At 41.3% G+C, this 23,934-nt stretch overlaps 1 protein-coding gene across 4 annotated transcripts in view; it reads right to left on the reverse strand.

The window, feature by feature from the left end:
• The window catches only part of LOC122798669 (zinc finger protein 436-like), a 364,886-nt gene that overhangs the window by 87,383 nt on the left and 253,569 nt on the right, over positions 1-23,934 (reverse strand). For all 4 annotated transcript variants that reach the window (XM_044067761.1, XM_044067762.1, XM_044067760.1 and 1 more), the window contains 2 exons: positions 20,174-20,671; positions 9,753-9,879 (listed from right to left, as the gene is read on the reverse strand). In XM_044067761.1, coding sequence (XP_043923696.1) covers positions 9,753-9,879; positions 20,174-20,671 — 625 coding nt within the window. The remainder of the gene's footprint in view (positions 1-9,752; positions 9,880-20,173; positions 20,672-23,934) is intronic.

Here is a 23,934-nt window from a genome sequence, read left to right on the forward strand (position 1 = left end):
ACTGCTGTTCATACTGGTAATGGACTACATCAGCAAACAGGCTGGTGGGGATGGATCAACAAAGCTGCTGTATGCGGACGATGTGGCAGTACAGGCAGACTCTGAGCTAGAACTTCAGCAAAGGATAGGAGAATGGAATGCAAATCTGAAGGCACATGGCATGAAACTAAGCACAGATAAGATGGCGGTAATGGCAGCAAATTGGGGAAATCAGAGGAAGCTGAGAATAGAGATAGAAGGGAAGATAGTGGGACAGGTAAACAGCTTCAAGTATCTGGGAGGGTAGTTGAGGAGAAGGGAAGTCTGAATGAAGAGGTCAAAGCTAGAATCAGAGGGGCTGCAGCCAACTGGCATAGATTATCAGGTGTAGTTTATGACAAAAGACTGCCAAAGAAGCTGAAAAGTAACATGTACAAGACAGTGGTGTGACCAGTACTACTGTATGGTACAGAAACCTGGGCAGTGAAGGCAGAGCAGATGAAGAAGCTAGAGGTGATGGAGATGAAGTGCCTGAGAAAGGTGGTAGGATGTACACTGTGGGACAGACGAAGAAGTGAGGACATAAGAGTAGAAGCCAAAGTAGCTCCAATTGCAGGAAAGATCAAAGAGAACAGATTACGGTGGTTTGGGCACATGTGTAGAAAAGCAGAAGACAATCTGGTGAGGAAGATTTGGGACAGACAGGAATAAGGTAAGAGGAAGGGAGGACATCCAGCAGGATTGTGTGAAAGAAGATCTGCGACAGTCAGGCATGAGTGTTGAAGAAGGCAGGAGTGTGACACTGAATCAAGAGAGATGGTGACAGTTAACACGATACCCCTACCCCATGTAGAAAAATGGGAAAAGGGGGGCTGATGATGATGATGATGATGATAATATAGATATAAAGAGAGAGAGAGAGAGAAAGAGAAACTTTGTAGCTTCTGTATATTAGAAGGGGATTTAAATGCAAAAGCCACTTTATAGCCATGTGCAAACTTCAACTAGAGTTCCCCAATTTTGATTTGGAAATCAGGGTAGTGAATGAAGAATAGCAGAGGTCCTAGTATGGATCCTTGTGGTATCCAAGTGGTTACTTTCATGCTGCCTGAGGACATGCCTGCAACCCTCACAGTATGGATTCTGTCCCTCAGCAAACTGGCTATCCATCTAACGGCTATATAACAGATATTCGAACGTTTAAAACTTTGAATCACTAAAGATCAAACTTTAGTGATAGAACTTTTAAAAGTTCGAATTGTTTTAAAATTATTTAAAAAAAAAAGAAAAACTAAAGGGTGTAAGCAGGGGGGCACACCCCCAGCTACTTAAATATACCAACTCCGAGATCGCACTTCAATGCACTACAGCGCGGAAATGGAAGATTTCCATTTCCTTCAGTGTAGTGCAATCTCGGAGTTGGTATACTTGAGTAGGGGAAGTGTGGGGGGTGCAGGGGAGCTTGCCCCCCCTTTATACACCCTTTAGTTTTTCTTTTTTTTTAAAATAATTTTATAACAATTCGAACTTTTAAAAGTTCGATCTTCAGTAATTCGAACTTTTAAACATTCGAATATCTAATATAGACCCCAATCTAACTACATAGGGATCTGGTTACAGTGCATGTAGCTTGTTGATAATGTTAACATGTGGCATGGTATCAGTTTTATTTACCTCAACATACTTTTGGAACTGTAGTGCTCGCTGTTGAGCATGTTTGGATATTCACTTTCTTGTATATTCTCATGTGGTGAGAATTGACTGGGGAAGGGTATGCCAGTGGGATAGTGCATATAGATTTAGTTTTGTCAGCTGGAGGGTACAGGTAGACCTTTGAACCAGAACCTATGGAGTGAGGTGGAATGGTTTTAATACCCACTTAGCAAACATCTTAAGGCAATACACAAGAGAAATCTTGAATACTAGGAAGGCAAATCTAGCCAGTCTCCAGAGGGAATTGTTAAAATTGCTGGTAAAAAAACGTGGAGAAACTGATAAAATTCAGGAACTCAGAGACAAGCTAGGAAAGTATTTTGAATTCAACAAGAGGCAGCAAGATACACATTGTTATGGCATTCTTTGTTATTTATTTATAATACTTAAAAAAAAATATTTAGGAAAAAAAAAACAAGAGGCAGCAAGGTTTGTTGGTAGGATGAAGGATCCTGTCTCAATGTTGGACTATAACATACCCCAAGATATCGCAGTAGTATTGACCAGATATTTTGCAGTCTTATGTAGAGAAAAAAAACCCCAGACAACCTGCTAGAAAAAATTCCTCTCTAGTAACAGAGCAGGAAGTGTGCTATATAATGCTTTCAATGACACGAGGTATAAGTTCAATCCTGATTGAGATATATTGAAAGGCATTACAGCAGGTTCATTCAAGCTTTCTTTCCTCTGGCTAATGGAATCCTGCATGGAAATATTCCTCTGTTCACTTAAGTAAAACAGGTATTATTACATTAGATGCAAGTTAAGAGAAACACCCTAATTTATCAGCATCATACAGGCCCATTTTGAACTTGAATCATGACTACAAAATATCTGGGTTCACTTGCAAGTAGATTATCAAAAATCCTCCTCAAATTAGTTAATTTTGAGCAGATGGGGTTTGCAGAGGCCAGCAAAACTGAAGATAATACTATTAAAATATTATTACTGATAGATCACTCATCTTTTTAATAGTCTCGATCAGCAAAAGGAAGAAGCCTTAAGAACTCCATCACGATTAGCATCTTCCCTAATACAAGCAGTATATACATTTTTTTAAAATAACTATTACTTGCTCCTAGATTAGGGATCTGTTGCTAACGGACATGGGAGCTTTTTGTGATATTTCGGAAACCTCTATTAATAGAAAATTGAAGAAATGCTGGGATTTACTCTACTGGGAACAGCTACGGGTAGATTCCCCAGATGGCAAATTATGCATACTTTTTGGGAAATACACTATTTTTCAAGAAAGGTATGCTTCTCTTTTTGGCAGTTTAATGGAAACAGGGTCCAGTAACAAGGTGTGCACAGTAGATAAAGTACACAGGCTGTTGTAGATGAAATGGATAGTACAAACACGCATAACAAACAGTTCACTAAGGAGTAACCTAGCCGCCAAAATGTATAAAATCCCCATCACAAACAGTCCACTAAGGAGTAACCTAGCAGCCAAAATATATAAAATCCCCATCACAAACAGTTCACTAAGGAGTAACCTAGCCGCCAAAATACATAAAATCCCCATTGGGATGAGGAAGGATGTGACCAATAAGTACAGGCGAATGTGGCCCAGGGAACTAGCTACTATAAAATCCCCATTGGGATGAGGAAGGATGTGACCAATAAGTACAGGCGAATGTGGCTCAGGGAACTAGCTACTATAAAATCCCCATTGGGACGAGGAAGGGTGTGACCAATAAGTACAGGTGAATGTGGCCCAGGGAACTAGCTACTATAAAATCCCCATTGGGATGACAAAGGATGTAACCAATAAGTATAGGCGAATGTGGCCCAGGGAACTAGCTACTATAAAATCCCCACTGGGACGAGGAAGCATGTGACCAATAAGTACAGGTGAATGTGGCCCAGGGAACTAGCTACTATAAAATCCCCATTGGGAAGAGGAAGGACGTGACCAATAAGTACAGGCGAATGTGGCCCATGGAACTAGCTAGTATAAAATCCCCACTGGGACGAGGAAGCATGTGACCAATAAGTATAGGTGAATGTAGCCCAGGGAACTAGCTACTATAAAATCCCCATTGGGAGAAGGAAGCATGTGACCAATAAGTACAGGCGAATGTGGCCCAGGGAACTAGCTACTATAAAATCCCCATTGGGGTGAGGAAGGATGTGACCAATAAGTACAGGCGAATGTGGCCCAGGGAACTAGCTACTATAAAATCACCATTGGGACGAGGAAGCATGTGACGAATAAGTACAGGCGAATGTGGCCCAGGGAACTAGCTACTATAAAATCCCCATTGGGATGACAAAGGATGTAACCAATAAGTATAGGCGAATGTGGCCCAGGGAACTAGCTACTATAAAATCCCCACTGGGACGAGGAAGCATGTCACCAATAAGTACAGGCGAATGTGGCCCAGGGAACTAGCTACTATAAAATCCCCATTGGGATGAGGAAGGATGTAACCAATAAGTATAGGCGAATGTGGCCCAGGGAACTAGCTACTATAAAATCCCCACTGGGACGAGGAAGCATGTGACCAATAAGTACAGGCGAATGTGGCCCAGGGAACTAGCGACTATAAAATCCCCATTGGGAAGAGTAAGGACGTGACCAATAAGTACAGGTGAATGTGGCCCAGGGAACTAGCTACTATAAAATCCCCACTGGGACGAGGAAGCATGTGACCAATAAGTACAGGCGAATGTGGCCCAGGGAACTAACTACTATAAAATCCCCATTGGGAGGAGGAAGCATGTGACCAATAAGTGCAGGCGAATGTGGCCCAGGGAATTAGCCACTATAAAATCCCCCATTGGGACGAGGAAGGATGTGACCAATAAATACAGGTGAATGTGGCCCAGGGAACTAGCTACTATAAAATCCTCACTGGGATGAGGAAGCATGTGACCAATAAGTACAGACGAATGTGGCCCAAGGAACTAGCTTCTATAAAATCCCCATTGCGACAAGGAAACATGTGAGCAATAAGTACAGGCGAATGTGGCCTAGGGAACTAGCTACTATAAAATCCCTACTGAGACGAGGAAGCATGTGACCAATAAGTACAGACGAATGTGACCTAGGGAACTAGCTACTATAAAATCCCCGTTGGGATGAAGAAGCATGTGACCAATAAGTACAGGCGAATCTGGCCCAGGGAACTAGCTACTATAAAATCCCCATTGGGATGAAGAAGCATGTGACAAATAAGTACAGGCGAATGTGGCCCAGGGAACTAGCTATTATAAAATCCCCATTGGGACGAGGAAGCATGTGACCAATAAGTACAGCCGAATGTGGCCCAGGGAATTAGCCACTATAAAATCCCCCATTGGGACGAGGAAGGATGTGACCAATAAGTACAGCCGAATGTGGCCCAGGGAACTAGCTACTATAAAATCCTCATTGGGATGAGGAAGCATGTGACCAATAAGTACAGATGAATGTGGCCCAAGGAACTAGCTACTATAAAATCCCAATTGTGAAGAGGAAGCATGTGACCAATAAGTACAGGCGAATGTGGCCCAGGGAACTAGCTACTATAATATCCCCACTGGGATGAGGAAGGATTTGACCAATACGTACAGGCGAATGTGGCCCAGGGAACTAGCTACTATAAAATCCCCATTGGGACGAGGAAGCATGTGACCAATAAGTACAGGCGAATGTGGCCCATGGAACTAGCTACTATAAAATCCCCATTGGGACGAGGAAGCATGTGACCAATAAGTACAGGCGAATGTGGCCCAGGAAACTAGCTACTATAAAATCCCCATTGGGACGAGGAAGGATTTGACCAATAAGTACAGGCAAATGTGGCCCAGGGAACTAGCTATTAATTCAGATGCTTATGAATGGCAATAGCTTATTCTGATTCCCAGGTATGCCACTAGGTACCACAGGTATAGGTAATTTGGATGGCAGTGGCAATTTAAGTATTTTTATATACGTGCTAGATTACGTTGAATATATCAGGGTTCTTCTCCATATTGTTAGTGTTATAAGTCTGGCCACTTAGGGGACTGTGGAGAGGACTGGAAATATATATTCTGGAGCTGTTTGAAGTTGAAATCCTTTACTGCACAACTTCAAGATACATCGGGTGTAATGGTCCATTCCAATCAACATCTCAAAGGAGGAGTTTCTCCTTGGATTCGCTTCTTGCCTTAATCTGAATGTAAGTGAAATGAACCTACTTAATGTTGTTAGCAGCAAAGAAATGTATCACTCACAAGTGGAAAAAGACAACCCCCCCCCCCCCAAGTCATCAAGCATCAGTATGCTACTGTAGATGAATATGGCAAATTTTGTTTTCCCCATATTAAGGTTTACATATGAGAACAGCATCTTAATATGTGCTAAGAGAGGTGCCAGACACGTGCACTCAGTCAGCAGCATATTATTTCCTTAGGTAAGGAATGCTGTGGTTAGGCAAACGGAAGAAACAGTAAAGCAAAGGGGACATCAAATGCAGGGAAAGGTAGCGATTCCTAACTTTTGTCATATGCTGATGATAAAATACTGACATCAAAGAATAGAATGTGGATTGATGAAATGATAACAGCATTAAAAGATATAGTAGAAAACTAGGGTCGTAGCTGAATATAGAAAAGAGTTAAGGTTTAGGTGATATAGTCCGAACAGATATATCTTTGTTAGGGATAACCTTGGCTGAAGAAGAAGAGAAGAAAAAAAACAGCGGCAGTAAATTATCAGAGATATTAAGCAGATAAGTAAGCTTTGGAAAACATTTAAATTATCTTGTAAAAAGCTGTGTAATTATGTAGTGCTGGGTAGATCAACATACTTTGCAAATGTGTGCATGATGTCAACTAGGATGGAGAAACAGGTGCTACAAATTGTGTTTATTATGTGGGATACAAGATTAAACCCTATTAGAATAGGGTTCTGTAGTTAAAAGGAAAAGACGGGAGATTGGGATTCATAAATTGAATTGTATGTGCAACATTTTAGAATCCATTTTAGAAGTCTGAGAAGAAGAATTGAGAATAAAGATGGTAAAGTGTGAAAAGACATTTGAAGAAAGATATGATACAATTTGGAAAAAATGGAACAAAGTGATAAGTGATAAAATATTAGATGCAGTGATCAGGACGAGTATCAAAATATGATTTTCTTACGCAGAATTGATATCAAGGTATCGAAGCACAGAAAGGAATGGTATAGTAACATTATAGACAGATTTTAACAGTAAATCTATGGGAGCCATTAGAAAATTACATTATAGAAGCTATAAGGACGCCGAACGGCACTTGCAAACGCTGCTTCTGCTTCGGACCATGCGGCAAGAAAGACTGAGGATATGGCGTCAGTCATGCGCTTTAGTACCACTGCGTACTGACGTCAGATCTGAGCGACCATGACCGACGCCAGCCTAACACTTTGGTATTCGGGCCGACCGAGGACAGCGGACTACCCACAGGTTATGACTGCAGCAATGTGAGACGAAGAACATGTATAAAGATTTTTATGGAGACCAATTGTTAAATAACCTAGCAGTAGATGGAAGCATGGCTTATAAAGAGAGATTATGTAATTGTGTAATTAGATTGAAACAGCTGAACATGATTTATTAACATTAGAGTAAAAAAAGTGGGGGAATTTATGTGTGAAGAAAACTTCTTTCTGAACTTAAAAGTGGAGAAATTTAACATGGCTATGATGGACAGGCATAGGAAAATAATGCAAAGACAGAATTTTTTTGGATACTTTGAGAAAAGGGAATGAAAAAATTAGAGAAATTATGTTTAATAAAGAATGACCAATCAGTGATGTATTGTAATGATCAATCAATGATGTATTGTAATGATCAATCAATGATGTATTGTAATGACCAATCAGTGATGCATTGTAATGACCAATCAGTGATGTATTGTAATGACCAATCAGTGATGTATTGTAAAGGATACATTTTTTGTTACAGCTAAAAATAGGCAGACATTTTGTTTAATGAAAAGAAAGTAAAAGGCTGAATGTGTGTGTACATACTGTATCTATGAGAAATGTTATATGTGTAAATAAAAAGCACCTACTCTTTTGATAGAGGAGCCCCTTTTGTTACTTCTTTTGTGCTATCATGGAGGGAAAGACAAAGCAGTAGGTCGGTATATGTTTTAGTGTGTCAAGGTGAAGCGAATCCACCAAAAATGTAAGAAATCGTTTTATCAGAAGGTGGTTTGCCCTCTGATGGGCTCAACCATTTAATTTCAGAAGAAGAAATGTCTACATTGCAGGGTCTATCCTGGGACAGCTTAGACAGATCAGCTTTTGGTTGATTGAAGACTGCAGAACAGAGTGTGGCTTCTCATGAATGGTGCACAATTTTGACTATCTACTAGTTATGTAGTAGCGGCAGCACCTGTGGATAAAGAGGGTCAAACAATGGCAAACCTTTTGACAACTACGTTGCAACAGATATTTTCATAAAATCATTGGGATTTTTGGCAACAGATGTTTGTTCACTCATACAGTTAGGAAAATAACATTTTTGTAAATTGACTTTTGAAAGCTTTGAACCACTGGCTTCCTCTTGCAAAAACTGCAAACAAAGCAAGTATTGCCATAGAAAGATTGTTTTTGCAGGAACTACACCTCCTTTTAGTAAAAAGGAAACACTGTACAATTTAGAGCTAACAATTTGACTAAACAGGAAATACAGAATTATTTGTAACAGTTGTAAAATTATTTGATGAAAGGGGCATACTTACTGCGACTTGAGAAATACAGCATGAAAACGTAATGTGGTCAGTTTGGTCATAGTAATAAAAGTTGCTTAACAGAGTGTTCTAAATGTGGCGAGAAAGAGCATTTATGGTTTGAAGGTGTTAGTTTGAAAGCTGCTGCTGCTGATGACGTTTTACTTCTTGCCACCTCTCCAGGGTCTCCTCCACCTGTTCTCTACTCTCACTACAGATCACAATGTCATCTGCAAACATCATAGTCCACGGAGACTCCATACACACACACACACACACACACACATATATATATATATATATATATATATATATATATAAGTTGTATTTTAAACCAAGTTCTCTTTCTGTAGCTCATCAAATAACCACCGCACATAAATCTGAGGCATCTACAATCGCCACTTCTCGCTCTTTAACCATTAGACTATTAGACCAATGCTTTTAAAATGAAGGTATTGAAAAAACATCCTTTTCTCACTTCAGCCACCAGAATCAACCTCAAATCATCATCAAACTACGTTTTTCTCACTTTAGCTTAATCAATATCAATATAATTATCAATTTCAGTACAAATTTCATCAATCCTTCTTGCATTATCAGTCACAATCTCCTGTAATTCTTCTGGAAGGCCCTTAGAAGGCAATGTCATCTGCTCAATGATCATCATTTTATTTACAGTCTAAGTCAACAACTTGAGTAAATTCAACTACTTTCTAAACCTCATCTTTGTCCAGGTATAGTCATTAAGTGCATTTTCACTTGACAAGCTTTAATTAAACTCAATAATTTCCAAATTAACAAAAGTTAATTCGCAAAACACTGCAAACATTCAGAAGCTACCAGGGAATGACTCTTCTACCAAAATATCACCCAGAGAATTTTCTCCTTTTTGAAAACAAGTGTAAGCAGTACTGAAAATGAATCCTCTAGTCATCTCAGAATCTCTGTTGAAAGCATGTTTGAGAAGAATTTAAATAAAATGTATCACTGTTTTATTTCATTAAGCCACAGATTTTGTTAAATAGCACGTTTTCAGAATGCTTAGTTATTTGAATTATTTTTATTTGCTTAAACATTTTATTTCAGAGTTGTCTGGTACTGAACTAGCATGCTGTCCAGAAACATGCAGTTTTCTGGGAGTGTATGTAGGATGCGATATTCTGGAAGGTGGTGTACACTGGTATACAAACTACTGTAAATTCCAAAAATCCTGGTTAAACTTCTTCGACTAATAGTATCTCCAAAATTACCATTTCAGCCAAAACAACATTTTTGTAAGGTTTAAAAGTTAGTGCATTTAATAAATGCAAATGCTATCTCTGTAACTACAGTTATCCATTTAAATAACACATAAAGTAGATCACCCTTACCTACAGACACCACATTTTCACAGCTCTTTATTATCACTTCCTTGTACAACTCTTTCCCTTCTTTTGTTATTACTTTCCACTCGTTTCTTGAATATTCATTAGAAGCATCTTGAAAGATTTCTGGTACCTAAAATAAAATAAATGTGTTGAACTGTTCTTGGTTTCCATTTTAGTTGCACACAATGCTGAAATATTTCACCAAGATGGTTACAAGCTACATTACTGCTCTGCTCACTGTACAAGCATGAAATGGTTGCTATTTGCAAGGATCACTCAAATGTTCATTTCAGCCCAGTTCATGACAGGTTAAAGGTGACCATTTTACAAGGAGATAAGTAGTCATGGCAACCACTTACTTCAATTCTTTCCTGTTATGTGACAGAACTGCTACCATAGTAAGGTCAGTTGTACAAGACAGTACAGCATTAAATTATATAAAACATTACATTTATTTATAGCACTGGCAGATAACTAACTGCACGTAGACAGGCAGTGAATGTCTGCAATGTACTTTATTCTGTTGCACTAACGGATCTGTCAAACTGCACTGGAACAGTAACGGAAGATACTTCATTGTACTTCAGTACTGCAATGCATTATAACTATATACGCCCCTGCACACAGCACTCCATTCATGTCCGTTAGTTGTGTCTAAGCTTATGGCCAAAAGAGACCATCAGGAAGCAAAGCCACATCACAGTCACAAAGTACCTGTTGAAAACTAACACTGCCCCCCCCCTCCATTAAGTAGACTTTATCCACTTATTCCTGGTGAAACTTTGTGAAAACCCCTCTAGCTATCCAGACCTGTTTTAAATGTTAATAAGCAAATACTCTGCTTGACTTGTAAGGACATACTATTCTAGAACTAGGGTACATGTTGGGTTAAGCATCTCTCATTCACATCTGTCCTGTTGATAGTTTAGATCTGTGGGAGTGTTTGCTTTACCACGTGTTCCTTTTTGGTGAAGGAGTTGAAAGAGTGTTATAGGTTCATAGGTGTGTACTAGGCTAATGGCCCTGGAGCCTTTACAAGCCTAGCCCATAGGATTACCCTGGCATCCTGCCACCCAACCTTTGTTCTGAGTGTCTCTACAGGTTCATAGGTTCGTACTAAGCTAACTGGCCTTGCGAGCCATTTTAAGCCTAGCCAATTATCCCTTGTGAAAATCAAACCTTGCACCTTGTGTTTGTAAGGCGAACACCTTAACCATTAGGCCACCCTCCCAACCTTTATGAACCTATAGCAAGGAGCTATGAACCTATGAACCTATAATGTATTTACATAACATATCATACCTTTCAACCTCTTAGAACAAGAAATCTGGACAAAGCAATAAAAGGGGGGCAAACCCCCCAAAATAGGGGCAATTTTTAAATATTACTCTTACAAACTTAGAAAGTTGATAGAGTAACAGGTTTTGCATTAGCATGCATTTTCTGAAGGGTACAAAGTCAGAAACTCATTATTTTCTAACTTCAGTCTTTAATGATTTGCCACTAATTTGCCAGAAAACTACAATTTTATGAAAAATGGACCAAAAATATGAGGTAAAAATCGGGACATTCTGTGAAAATCTGTGCAGTTGAGAGGTATAAAAATGAGTTCTCATACTTAAACGAATGTTTGTCTGCATAACTACATTTCACTATTGCATGCAACTGTATGTGTATAGTTTTATGCTTAACTATTTGTTTTTTTGGCTTTAAGGTGATGTCTCTTAAAATATATTCTGTTATGGTTTGTATCTCTACAACTCGCGTTAAACCTGAAATTGGTAAATTGTAATTAATGTTCTACCATGGTCTACCATGGTTCATAGGTTTGTACTAGGCTAATGACCCTGGAGCCTTTACAAGCCTAGCCAGTAGAAGTGGCCTGGCATCTTGCCGCCCAACGTTGGTTCCCAGTGCCTCTATCAAGTACAGCCACTGGAGTGATCTCTGGGGTTAACTTTCTATTTCCCATCCACTCATCAAGATTTCTCTTGAAGAGGGCCAGTGAGGTGCTCTGCTTGACATGTATGGGAAGTTTATTCCAGAGCATGGGCAGTCTCTGGGTTATGAACCTGTCCCTCCATCATGTTCTGTTGATTATGGTAATGAGGTAGAGGTCTCTGGAGCGTGTGGTGTGGAAGGATTGGGATTTCTTTAGATGTGGCATTTCTAACAGAGCTGGGTCAGACATGGCTTTGTAAGTCAAGCAGAGATCACCTCTTAGTAGACAATATGAGACAGAGAATAGCTGGAGTTTTTTTAGTCTGTCCATGTAGGACATGTGTTTAAGGCCTAGGATCCTCTTTGTGAGGTACTTTTGTGGCCTTTTCAGCTATTGCATGTCTCTAGTGAGGTACATGCCAAATGGGGCTTTATACTCGATGACTGGCCTAAAGAGGGAAGAGTAGAGAGAGATGATAACCTCTTTCTTCCTGGATGCAAAACCCTTGGTAATAAGATGTGCCACATAGAAGGACTTTCTCACCACAATGGCAGTGTGGTGGTTGAAGGAGATGTTGCCGTCAACCTACGTCCCCAGATTTCTTATAACGCCTCCAGTGTTCAGTGGGCTCCCATCGCTGTGGTAATTAGTGGAAACTGAGTTTTTCCCAAAGGGGATGATGACATATTTTTTGGCATTAAGCTTAAGGTCATGGTTTCAACACCAGTCATTGGTCTCAGTGAGGCCTTTCTGTAGGATGTTTACATCACTTGGGTAGTTAACAATGGCTCATAGCTTGCAGTCTTCTGTGAACTCGGTCAGCCAGAGTCCCTCTGTGTTGGGCCTGGACTTCTGAGAAGTAGATGCCAAACAGGAGAGGACCCAGGAGTGATCCCCATGGGCAGTCTGACTTGGAGTCTGCTACTTTCACACTGTGGGTTCTATCTGTGAGCTAATTTGCAACCCACCTAGTGATATAGGGGTTGATGCTTAGTTTGGTGAGTTTATCAATAATTCCTGAGTGGTGAATGGTATCAATGGCCTTGGCCAGATTGAGGTAGGCTGTATGAACTGCCTTGCCCTCATCCACAGCGCTGGGGACTGACTCAAAGAAGTCAACCAGGTTGAGCAGGCATGATCTACCTTTCAAAAAACAAATTGAGAGGGATCTAGAGTTTTGAGATTCCCTATATAATTGTTAATTAGGTCCACAATGATGAGCTCCATAGCGTTACATATCAGATTTGTCTGGCTAATGGGGCGATAATTCCCAGGGTCTATAGCTGCTCCCCCTTTATGGAGAGAGATGACTGTAGCAGTGCGCCACTCGGTAGGGACAAAGCCTGAAGTGAGGCTGTGATTGAACAGGGCACTCAGATGTGGTGCCAGTTCACTTTGTAATTCATGTAGAACACACCCAGGGATATTGTCGTGTCCCATGGAAGCTATATTCTTGGCCTTGGACAATGCAGCTATAACCTGAGCTGCAGTAATGCTGGGTGCCTGGCATTCCTCCGGTATTGTGATTGGTGCTTTATGGGGGGAGAGAGGGGTAAAGTTGGCACTGAATCTGTTGGCCAGTATGTTGGCAATAACTGTTGGTTCAGAATAGGAGGTACCATTGTCAGTAACTCAGAGAAAACCTGGGTATTTCCATGGAGATTCTTGATATAACTATAGATGACTTTGTCATTGTTTTTAGTGTCTGCCACAATTCTGCCTTCATAGCTGGCTTTAGAGGTTTTGATGAGGGATCTCAACTTTTTGTTGAGGCTAATAAGGGAGTTTTTGCAGTCTTGGGACTTCACTTTTTCTGCAACAGTTTGTTCCTTCTATTGTAGAGTCTATTAATGGCAGGGGACAACCAGATTGGCTTCCTTTTTTTGGAGGAGAGTGTCTTGGTTCTATTAGGTATGGCTAGTTCCATGCATTTATGTACGTTTTCATACAGTCCATTGGTGTATGATTCAGCAGTCATGCATCTATTTTCCATTGACATGGGTTCCGTGACGTTAGCCACCTAATGCCAAAAAATGTGTCATCATCCCCTTTGGGAAAAACTCAGTTCCCACTAATTACCACAGTGATGGGAGCCCACTGAACACTGAAGGTGTTATAAGAAATCTAGGGATGCAGGTTGACAGCAACATCTCCTTCGACCACCGCACTGCCACTGTGGTGAGAAAGTCCTTCTATGTGGCACATCTTATTACCAAGGGTTTTGCATCCAGGAAGAAAGAGGTCATCATCTCTCTCTACTCTTCCTTCTTTAGGCCAGTCATCGAGTATAATTCCCCATTTGGCATGTACCTCACTAGAGACATGCAATAGCTGAAAAGGCCACAAAAGTACCTCACAAAGAGGATCCTAGGCCTTAAACACATGTCCTACATGAACAGACTCAAAAAACTCCAGTAGAGCCACTGGAGTGATCCCCGGAGTGAATTTTCTATTTCCCATCCACTCATCAAGATTTTGTCTTGAAGAAAGCCAGTGAGGTGCTCTGCTTGACATGTATGGGAAGTATATTCCACAGTATGGGCAGTCTCTGGGTTATGAACCTGTCCCTCCAGCATGTTCTGTTGATTGTGGAAATGAGGTAGAGGTCTCTGAAGCATGTGGTGTGGTGGGATCGGGATTTCTTTAGATGTAGCATTTCTAACAGAGCTGGGCAGATATGACTTTGTAAGTCAATCAGAGATCGCCTCTAAATATGCGATATGAGACAGAGAATAGTTGCAGTTTTTGAGTCTGTCCCTATATGACAACTGTTTAAACCTTAGGATCCTCTTTGTGAGGTACTTTTGCGGCCTCTAGGGTTGTTGCAGGTGTCTAGTAAGGTACATGCCAAATGGGGCATTGTACTCGATGACTGACCTAATGAGGGAAGAGTAGAAGGAGACAATGACCTCTTTCTTCCTGGATGCAAAACCCTTAGTAATGAGATGTGCCACATAGAAGGACTTTCTGACCACAGTGAGAATGTGGTGATCAAAAGAGAGGTTGCTGTCAACCTGTATTCCCAGATCTCTTATAATGCCTTCTGTGTTCAGTGGACTACCATTGATGTGGTAATTCATGGGAACCGGGTTTTTCTCAAAGGGGATGATGACACATTTCTTGGCACTGAGATTAAAGTCATGGTTCTGACACCAGTCGTTGGTCTCAGTGAGGCCTTTCTGAGGGATGTTAACATCACTTGGGGAGTTAATAATAGCTCCCAACTTGCAATCATCTATGAACTTTGTCAGCCAGAGTCCCTTTGTGTTGGCCAACAGGAGAGGAGCCACGACTGAACCCTGTGGGACTCCACTCGTGACTGGTCAGCAGTCTGACTTGGAGTCAGCTACTTTCACACTGTGGGTTCCATCTGTGAGCCAGTTTGCAACCTACCTAGTGATATAGGGGCTGATGCCTAGCTTAGTGAGTTTTTCTATGATTCCTGAGTGGGGAATGGTATCAAAGGCCTTGGCCAGAGCAAGGTAGGCTGTATGAACCACTTTTCCTTCATCCACAGCTCTGGTGACTGACTCAAAGAAGTCAACCAGGTTGAGCAGGCATGATCTACCCTTCACAAAACCAAACTATGTGGGATCCAGAGTTTGAGATTCTGTACATCCTTGTTTATTAGGTCCATGATGATGTGTTCCATAGCTTTGCATATCAGACTCGTCAGGCTAATGGGGTGATAGTTCCCAGGGTCTGTAATCACTCCTCCTTTGTAGAGATGGATGACTGTAGCAGTGCACCATTCAGTAGGGACAAAGCTTGAGGTGAGGCTGTGGTTGAACAGGGTACACAGATGAGGTGCCGGTTTACTCTGCATGTCATCCAGAACACAGCCAGGGATATTATCAGGTCCCATAGAAACTGTATTCTTGGCCTTGGACAGTGCTGTTTTAACCTGTGCAGCAGTAATACTGGATATTGTCAGGTCCCATAGAAACTGTATTCTTGGCCTTGGACAGTGCTGTTTTAACCTGTGCAGCAGTAATACTGGATATTGTCAGGTCCCATAGAAACTGTATTCTTGGCCTTGGACAGTGCTGTTTTAACCTGTGCAGCAGTAATACTGGATATTGTCAGGTCCCATAGAAACTGTATTCTTGGCCTTGGACAGTGCTGTTTTAACCTGTGCAGCAGTAATACTGGGTGCCTGGCAATCTGCTGGTATTGTGATTCGTCCTTTGAGGGGTGAGAGGGGTAAAGTTGGCACTGAATCTGTCGGCCAGTGCATTGCCAATATCTGTTGGCTTGGTATAGGAGGTACCATTGTGCAGTAGCTCAGATCAAATCTGGGTATAGCCGTGGAGATTCTTTACATAACTATAGAAGGCCTTGTTGTTGTCTTTACTATCGCCTGCAATCCTGTTTTCATAGCTAGCTTTAGAGGATTTGATGAGGGACCTCAACTTTTTGTTGAGGCTGATAAAGGAGTTTTTCTAGTCTTGGGACTTCACCTTATTCCGCATCAGTTTCCTCCTTCTGTTGTAGAGTTTGTTTATGGCAGGGGACCACCAGATTGGCTTCCTTTTTTGGAGGAGAGCGTCTTGGTTCTATTGGGTATGGCGAGATCAATGGATTTGTGTACGTGTTCATACAGTGCATTGGTGTATGATTCAGTGGTCATGCAACTATTCTCCATTTGCATGGGTGCTGTGAAGTTACCCACCTCTGTTTTTAGGAGCCGAAAGTTAGCTTTGGAGAAGTTTTTCATGGTGGTTACCTTTGTGTGGGGGGGGGGGATGTGTATTTCCAAGGTGATTAGTTTGTGGTTAGATCTAACCAGAGAGGAGTTGACTATTGGTGTAGAGCAACAGTTGCCCATGTTAGTAATGTCAAGGATGTTGCTACCTCTAGTAGGGGTAAGAACGAGCTGGTCCAGGGCATTGGAATTAATGAATTCCAGGAAACGTTTGGCAAGTGTATTGGTACATGAGTAGTTTTCCCAGTTAATTGGGGGGGGGGTAATTGAAGTCACCCAGTATGAGAGTGTTAGGTTGGACCCTAATATTCTCCAAGGAGCTTAGGAGTGTGGAGTGTCAGTCTTGGGACATGGTTGGGGACCTATAGCAGGCTACGACCTGAATCACTGTCTTACTAAATGTTAGCTGCACCTGAAGTGTCTCTGATGCGTTACATTGGGCTACTAGTCTGGAGGTGTGCACATCCTTTATGAATATGGAAACACCACCACCTTTGGAGCTTTGGTCCAAGTTCTGGGGCTGAAAGGTGTGGAATGAGTTATAGGCTGGTAGTGCAGGGGTGTTTTCTGCTGCTTTAAACCAGGTCTCTGTTACAGCACAAATGTCGATGCTCTCCATTTCAAGGAGTGCTTCAAGTGAGTGCATTTTGAGATTTAGACTTCTAGTGTTGAGCAGCATAACCTTAAGATTGCATTTGTTTGTAGCTGTTACGGTGGTAATTTGGTCTTTGGAACACTGCCTAAAAAAGGCACTATTGGGGTGGCAAAAGCCTTGGCCAGTATCCAGAAGCCCAGGGGTGACAGATGCAGGCCATCTGTGGCAAAGCATCGGAGTCTGTCAATCATGTCATCCCAGGCAGACAGATACTGGATCCTCTTAGAATGACACCAGAGACTTAGCCCATTGTCGAAATCAGTCAGTTAGTTCATTCATGGCAAGTTAAGCTAAACCGGGATCAATCCTCTGGAGGTCGTATGACTCGGAGTAGAGCAACAGAGCTTTTAGTCTATCCGAAGAACTAAGGGTACTAAAATCTGAAATCTTTTTGGGGAGGAATTTGTTGGGATCTCTTAAGATGGTTTAGGTGCTTGGTGTGGTACATGCTGAAGTGTGCACTGTATTCAATAATGGGCCTAAAAGGAATGAATAAAGTGGGATTATAACGCATTATCTACCAAAGTCTCTGATGATGGTATCAAATTTAAGTGGAATGTTATTTATATGGTAATCAAAAGTGATGCTAGACTTACCAAAGGCAACTCTGCTGCAGTTCTTGGTATCAAGGGTAGGCTGATGATTAATACATTAAGCATTTGATTGGCCCAGTGTTTGCTGGAGAATATGAGTATCAGAATAGGGTTTGATAACCTCCCTCAGTTTGCAATCATCAGCAAACTTGGTTAGTTAGCCAAGTCCCTTGATATTAGCTTTTATGTTATCAAAGAGGAGGAGACCGAAGCCAGACATTTTTTTCCTGTCCAAATACCCCTGAACTTAACGGTATAGGTTCTGCTAGACGGCTAATTACCAGTCCTATGATCTATGTATGGGTTACTGTTGAGTTGAGAGAGTCTGTTAAATTCCAGCATGGACATTGATGTGAAAGGCCTTAGCAAGGTCTAGATGGGCAGTGTGAAATGTGTGCCCCCCATATCCTTGGCCTCAGTACCTCTGTCGAAGAACTCAACCAAACTGAGCAGGTATCATTTTTAACAAAGCCAAACTGATATGTATCTGGCGATAAGGTCACTTATATCATTGCTTCTTTGCTCAGGTGTAATCTGTTCAAAGCCTTGCAAATAACACTAGTGAGAGTAATAGGCCTGTAATTCCCTTGGTCAGTCAAGGGACAACAACTGCCATTCTCCAGTCTTTGGGGGACATAACCAGTGGACTCAGGTTAAAGAGTTGGTAGAGGAATTTTCCTAAGTGGTGCTTTACCCTTCTCAGAAGGCATTGATGGGTAATGGCAGGACCTGTGGAAGAAGAGGTTTTAATTGCAGGAAGCTGCAAAAGGACTTGCCCAAAATGATCTCTGGAGGAGCAGTGTGAGATAAAATGGAGGGGAGGGTGGACGGATTGAAGCTGGAACAGAATTTGTCAGCAAGAATATTAGCAATGTCCTTGTGGTCATGGAAGGAGGTACCATTGGAGATAATTTCATTAAAGGATTTTAGGCTACTTCTAATCTTCCTAATACAGCTAAAGAAGGCCTTATGGTTATCTTTTGAATTAACTGCAATCCTACACTCACAGTTGGCTTTATATTTCCTAATTGTCAGTTTAAGACACGTATTTACCAGTTTTAAATCCCTTTTATAATGATGAAGTGGACATCTTTAATAATTTTATAAGAAGTGGACATCTTTAATGATTTTATAATGATGAAGTGGACATCTTTAATTATGGCCAGGAGCTTCTTGTTGTTATGCAGGTTATTGGTGGTAGTTCCACCATATGTGTTTGGTTCTCAACTTGCCATTATGGTTACAGCGGATTTGTAGGGATACCTCAATGCACCTATCCAGGAGAGAGTAAAACAGAGCAGGAGGCAGTAGCTTCAGGTACAAGAACTGTTCAGGAGCCACACCCCTCGTGATTATCAATAAGATCAATAAATAGTAAATAACTGGTCTTGGAGCACTGCCTGAATGTAGAGGAGTCATCGGGGGGGGGGGCAGGAAACAGGCTTTCATAGGGAAGAAGACAGAAAGATGGTCAGATCTGACTAGGGAGGGGGTAATGTGCATCTTTCAACCTTACCCCTTTGCTTTCTGGGTCACACTGGGAAGAAGGAACATCAGAGGAAATACAAGCAGAAAGATGCCTATCCATCTGATGAAGTATCCACGTCTCAACTCTCTTTGGAAGGACACCTGGAGCAAACCCCCTGGACTGTTTTTTGCTATTACTAGCAAACTGGTCTATTTCTGGGACGTCACACACATTAGCAACTGAAGAAAAAGAATATCCATTTATGAGGATCTGCAGCTGACCTGATGAGTTGGTCTTCCACTGAGTTCAGATGCAATGTAGACTGTTCTTAGAGGCTACTGATTGGAGAATAAATCAAAAATATATATTCTTGGTGAATTATATCTCTTAGGCTTCACATCTGAAGTATTATTTTCAAATGCAAACCCAAATGACATCTCCACTGCGGGTGAAAACGTACATAGTATTGTCATGGTCAGTCTACACAGAGGGTAAGAATGAGTCTCGTCCGCACCTGCTTGTTCATATACCACATTAGAGTAGTATTATATATATTGTTGCTTACAAAACCCTGCTTTTACAGATGAGCTTGAAGACTCTGAGTGCCAGGGCAGTTATGTCATTTATGTTTATATTCTTCTTTTGACTTGCCCCCCCCCAATATCTCTGTAGTGTGTGTCCCTTCAAGTGAGGTGTGAAGTATACATGCTTAGTAAGTGATTGCGAGTCTCCTGTTTGAAGTCTGATTTGATTGGATCATTTCTACCTTTTCAGAACTACAGAAATATGTCTCAGTCCTCAACTTAAACTCCACATATGATTGTCAAAAACTCTGATATGCACCACAGAAAGAAGTAGTGAGAAGCAAATTAAATTATTTCTAAAGGAAGACAAAAATGAATTAAATAAATAAATATGACTTACTGCCAATAGGTGTGCATTTGCTAATAGGCTATATCAGTTAACGATACAAATCTTGCATTCTATCACACCAAAGTGCATCTGGAATTTGGCTACATAACTTTGGGTATGTTCTACATTTTAGAAACCAGGTACCTTACCAAGGAATGGGAAGTAGTTACTGTTGTAGTCTGTGTGTTTGAACTGCTCCTGGTAAAAACAAGACTGTTCACAGCTGCCTTGTCTTTATCGACATCAGAACCAGGTAGAAGGCATGTGGCAAAAGGAAGTTCGAAGTCCTTTGGTTTCTTGCCCCTCTGTGATTGGCTGCCAGTTGTTGTACCCACTTCCTTTTCCTTTTCAGCTTCCTTAAGCTTCACAGCAGGAGGCTGAGAAGAGTTTTCTTCAAATCTAATCTCCACTTCTGAAGTCAGAGGCTCAGTACAAGTTCTCGTGGAAACCATATCCAAAGTTTGTCCATCTGAGGGATCTTTGATCACAATTACTTCATCCTCTGAGCTCTGAACGTTTACCTCCAGAACACCTCTAACCACGTCTGGCAGACATCTTGTAATTGTGAATGACGGAGTTTGTACTTCGGAGGTCCCTGGTTTCACTTCTAAACAACCAGCTGGTTCTTGGGCAGAAGGCACAAGTACCTAAATGAGAAAAAAAAAAACATTAATAGACAAGATCCTTGTATTAAAAAAGTGTACACTGTCACTCTTTACACTAGCATCTCATATTTCATGCTATGAGATGCTAAGACCAAACCTGAACTGTTCATAACTACCCCACAAACAACTGCACACCATTACAAACAATTAAATACCATTACCAAAAGTGTAGGGAGAAGCTACTGCAGTACAGGATCCAAGATTCATTACAAAAACATTTTTTCAAACATTTACAAAAAAAATTATTCAGAGAATTATTGTCAGACAGAGGAAAGTGGAGAGTTTTGCTTTGAAAGGCCGCTATTTGGATATGAAACATTGACCTAACAGAAAGTGAAGCACTGAGGCCTGATAAACCAAACACAGAGGGGGAGGGATATGTTAGAAGACACAGTGCTACCTAAATATGGATTTAGTAATTTATTCCAGGATACCGCATTGAATTATCAGCAAGTAATGTGTGTGTGTGTGTGTGTGTGTGTGTGTGTGTGTGTGTGTGTGTGTGTGTGTGTGTGTGTGTGTGTGTGTGTGTGCACCATAGCTCTCAACCTTCCATCTCCAAAATGAGGAACACTAGCCCTTATAATGTGGAACAAATGGACAAAATGTGGAACACGTAATAATGGCTTACTATCAACTTCAACTAGGAAGGTCATAGGATGGTTAAAATAAAAAGTCTTTCGGCTTTTCCCGGTTAGGGGTTGCCACAGCGGAACTCTGGTCTGCTAATGATTGGCAGTAGATTTTTACGTACTGGCTTGCTGGGCCTAACGCACAACCTACAACGAAGGAACGCCCATTGACGCATGTCGCCCCACAGAAGACGCTCTAACTGAGAATTGAACGAGCTAGGATGGTTAAAATATGCTGGTTTTATTTATAAAGAAGATCCTTTAATGAATTAATATCATTCATATCTATTTACAATGGATTTCACTTAAAAAATTCCTACCACTGAATGTGTGACAGAGTCTTTCAATGTGGAACTTTGAGGAACATGAACTTTTTAAGACCCCAAATGAGGTATGTTCCTCGTAATGAGGTACACTTGAGAGGTATAGTGTGTGTGTGTGTGTGTGTGTGTGTGTGTGTGTGTGTGTGTGTGTGTGTGTGTGTGTGTGTGTGCGAGTGTGTGGGTGCACGTATGTGTTGAGTGCATGTGTGCGTGTGCACATATGTGTGCTGATGCGCACGCTCATATGTGTTCGGGGGCGCATGCGTATGCGTACAAGCGCGTGCGTGTGTGTGTGGGCACGTATGTGTGCGAGTGTGTCTGGTAGCGCGAGTGCATTTGGGTGCATGTGCGTCTGTGTAGAAATTTTAAACCAGGCTGGGAGGGGAGCAGTCAATGAATGCCTAAGAAACTCTCATATGAACATTAAAAGAAAATGAGAGACTGCTTCCAAGGGATGGAGTGAACTCATGTTTGTATAACTTTAGTGGTTTTCCTCGACTCCTGAATAAACGTACAAGTTAGAAAAAATCAGTTTTCATTTATCTCTTAATGAGAAGATTGGTAGGATCAGTTAGACGGCAGTCAGTAGTTTTCTACAGAAACATATATGTTCAATAATTTACTATTTTAATTTCACAGAGTGTATTTCTCTATATGTATTTAATTACTAGTATGCTCTGCATAATTTTACATAACACATTTTATTATCCAGATATACAGGTGTTGCCATAAAATAATGTCAGACTGCTCATAGGTAGGCTCATTTTAAGTGTTCAGTACTTGTGACCTTGAAGTGCCAGAATGGTCTGACTAGTGGTAGCATGGTCCTATAAAACGAGGAAATGGTAGTGGCATTGAAAAAGTATTAGCCCCTTCAGGAAATCACTGTGTTATTCTTGTACGAAAAGAGTTATCAGTTTAAGACAAGAATCTGCTACTGTGGGTAAGATAACAATACAGGGCGAGCAACTGTGAGGTGGGGGGGGGGTGGAATCCTGGGAATCAAGTAGTCATAAATCTGCTATCTAGACCCAGAGTGTGAAAATGAATTGGGTGCGGCACATTTTCACCATAGTGCGGCCATGGTGGTGCAGCGGTTAGCGTTGTCACCTCACAACAAGAGGTTCTCTGGTTCGATTCTCAGCTTGGGTGCCTTCTCTGCGGAGTCTGCATGTCCTCCCTGTGGTCGTGTGGGTTTCCTCTGGGTGCTCCAGTTTCCTCCCACATCCCAAAGACATGCAGTAGGTGGATTGGACTCTAAATTGGCCCTAGGTGTGAGTGTGTGTGTGTGTGCCTTCTGTGGAAGGTTGGGCGCCGGGCTGGCAACTCAACACCGTAAAACTCCACTGCCAATCATGAGTGGACAGATGATCCACTGTGGTGACCCCTAACTGGGAAAAGCAGAAAGAAGAAGAAGAAGACAAGGCAGCAGTGCCAATTTTTCCTGTGGTATTAAGAACAATGTACTGAAAAATATTCTTGTCTTGTTACTGTTTGCTGTACTTATTGAGCTTATTTTATATGTTATAAATAATTACGCTGTCTGTCTCACAGCGGCCTGGCATGCTGCACTGCATAGACACAGTGGGCATTCAGATCCTTAACCTTCTCTCCACAACCTACTCCCCCAGATATTGTACTTTTAAATAGTCAGTAGTTGCACAAAAAGGCTCTAGTTTGCACTGAGTAGTACATTGGTCCTTGTACACAGAGTTAGACTGTTTTAGACAGATAACACCTCCATTTAATCAATGTCAAACCTCATAGGTGCAACTCTGCCTACAATCCACAACAGTAAGCACCTGGAACCATGGATTTGCAATTTCCAACCATCTCCATAGACAGGATGGTTGAACTGGGCATTCTGAAACAATGTAGTAATTGTCTATTGTTTGTTGACAACCACTCACTGCTTAAACCAGTGAGCACACTGTGTGAGAGATGTAGTTATACAATGTTATTAGAGGCAGACCTATCACACGAAGCCATGACTAGTACCAAGAAGATTGTCAGTATGACAAAATACCGCACTACAAATGCACACAAGGCTCAGCCCATACATAGACCTTCATATGCTGAGGCTCTTAAAAGTATCCTGCCTAAACCACAATGACCTCCTTAAAGTAACCCAAGAAACAAGTACCCTCAGCAACCTTACAAACACACAATACAGACAGCAGATACCAGGAAACATACATATAAGAGTCCCAATGACTTACCAGAAATGTCCATAAGGCAAATGTCTACACAATCCAATATACTAGTCCTACGTGGTTTCATCGTGAGAGAC

This window comes from Protopterus annectens, chromosome 3.part1 (genome assembly GCF_019279795.1).
Source record: "Protopterus annectens isolate FY-2018-M chromosome 3.part1, PAN1.0, whole genome shotgun sequence".
NCBI lineage: Eukaryota > Metazoa > Chordata > Ceratodontiformes > Protopteridae > Protopterus > Protopterus annectens.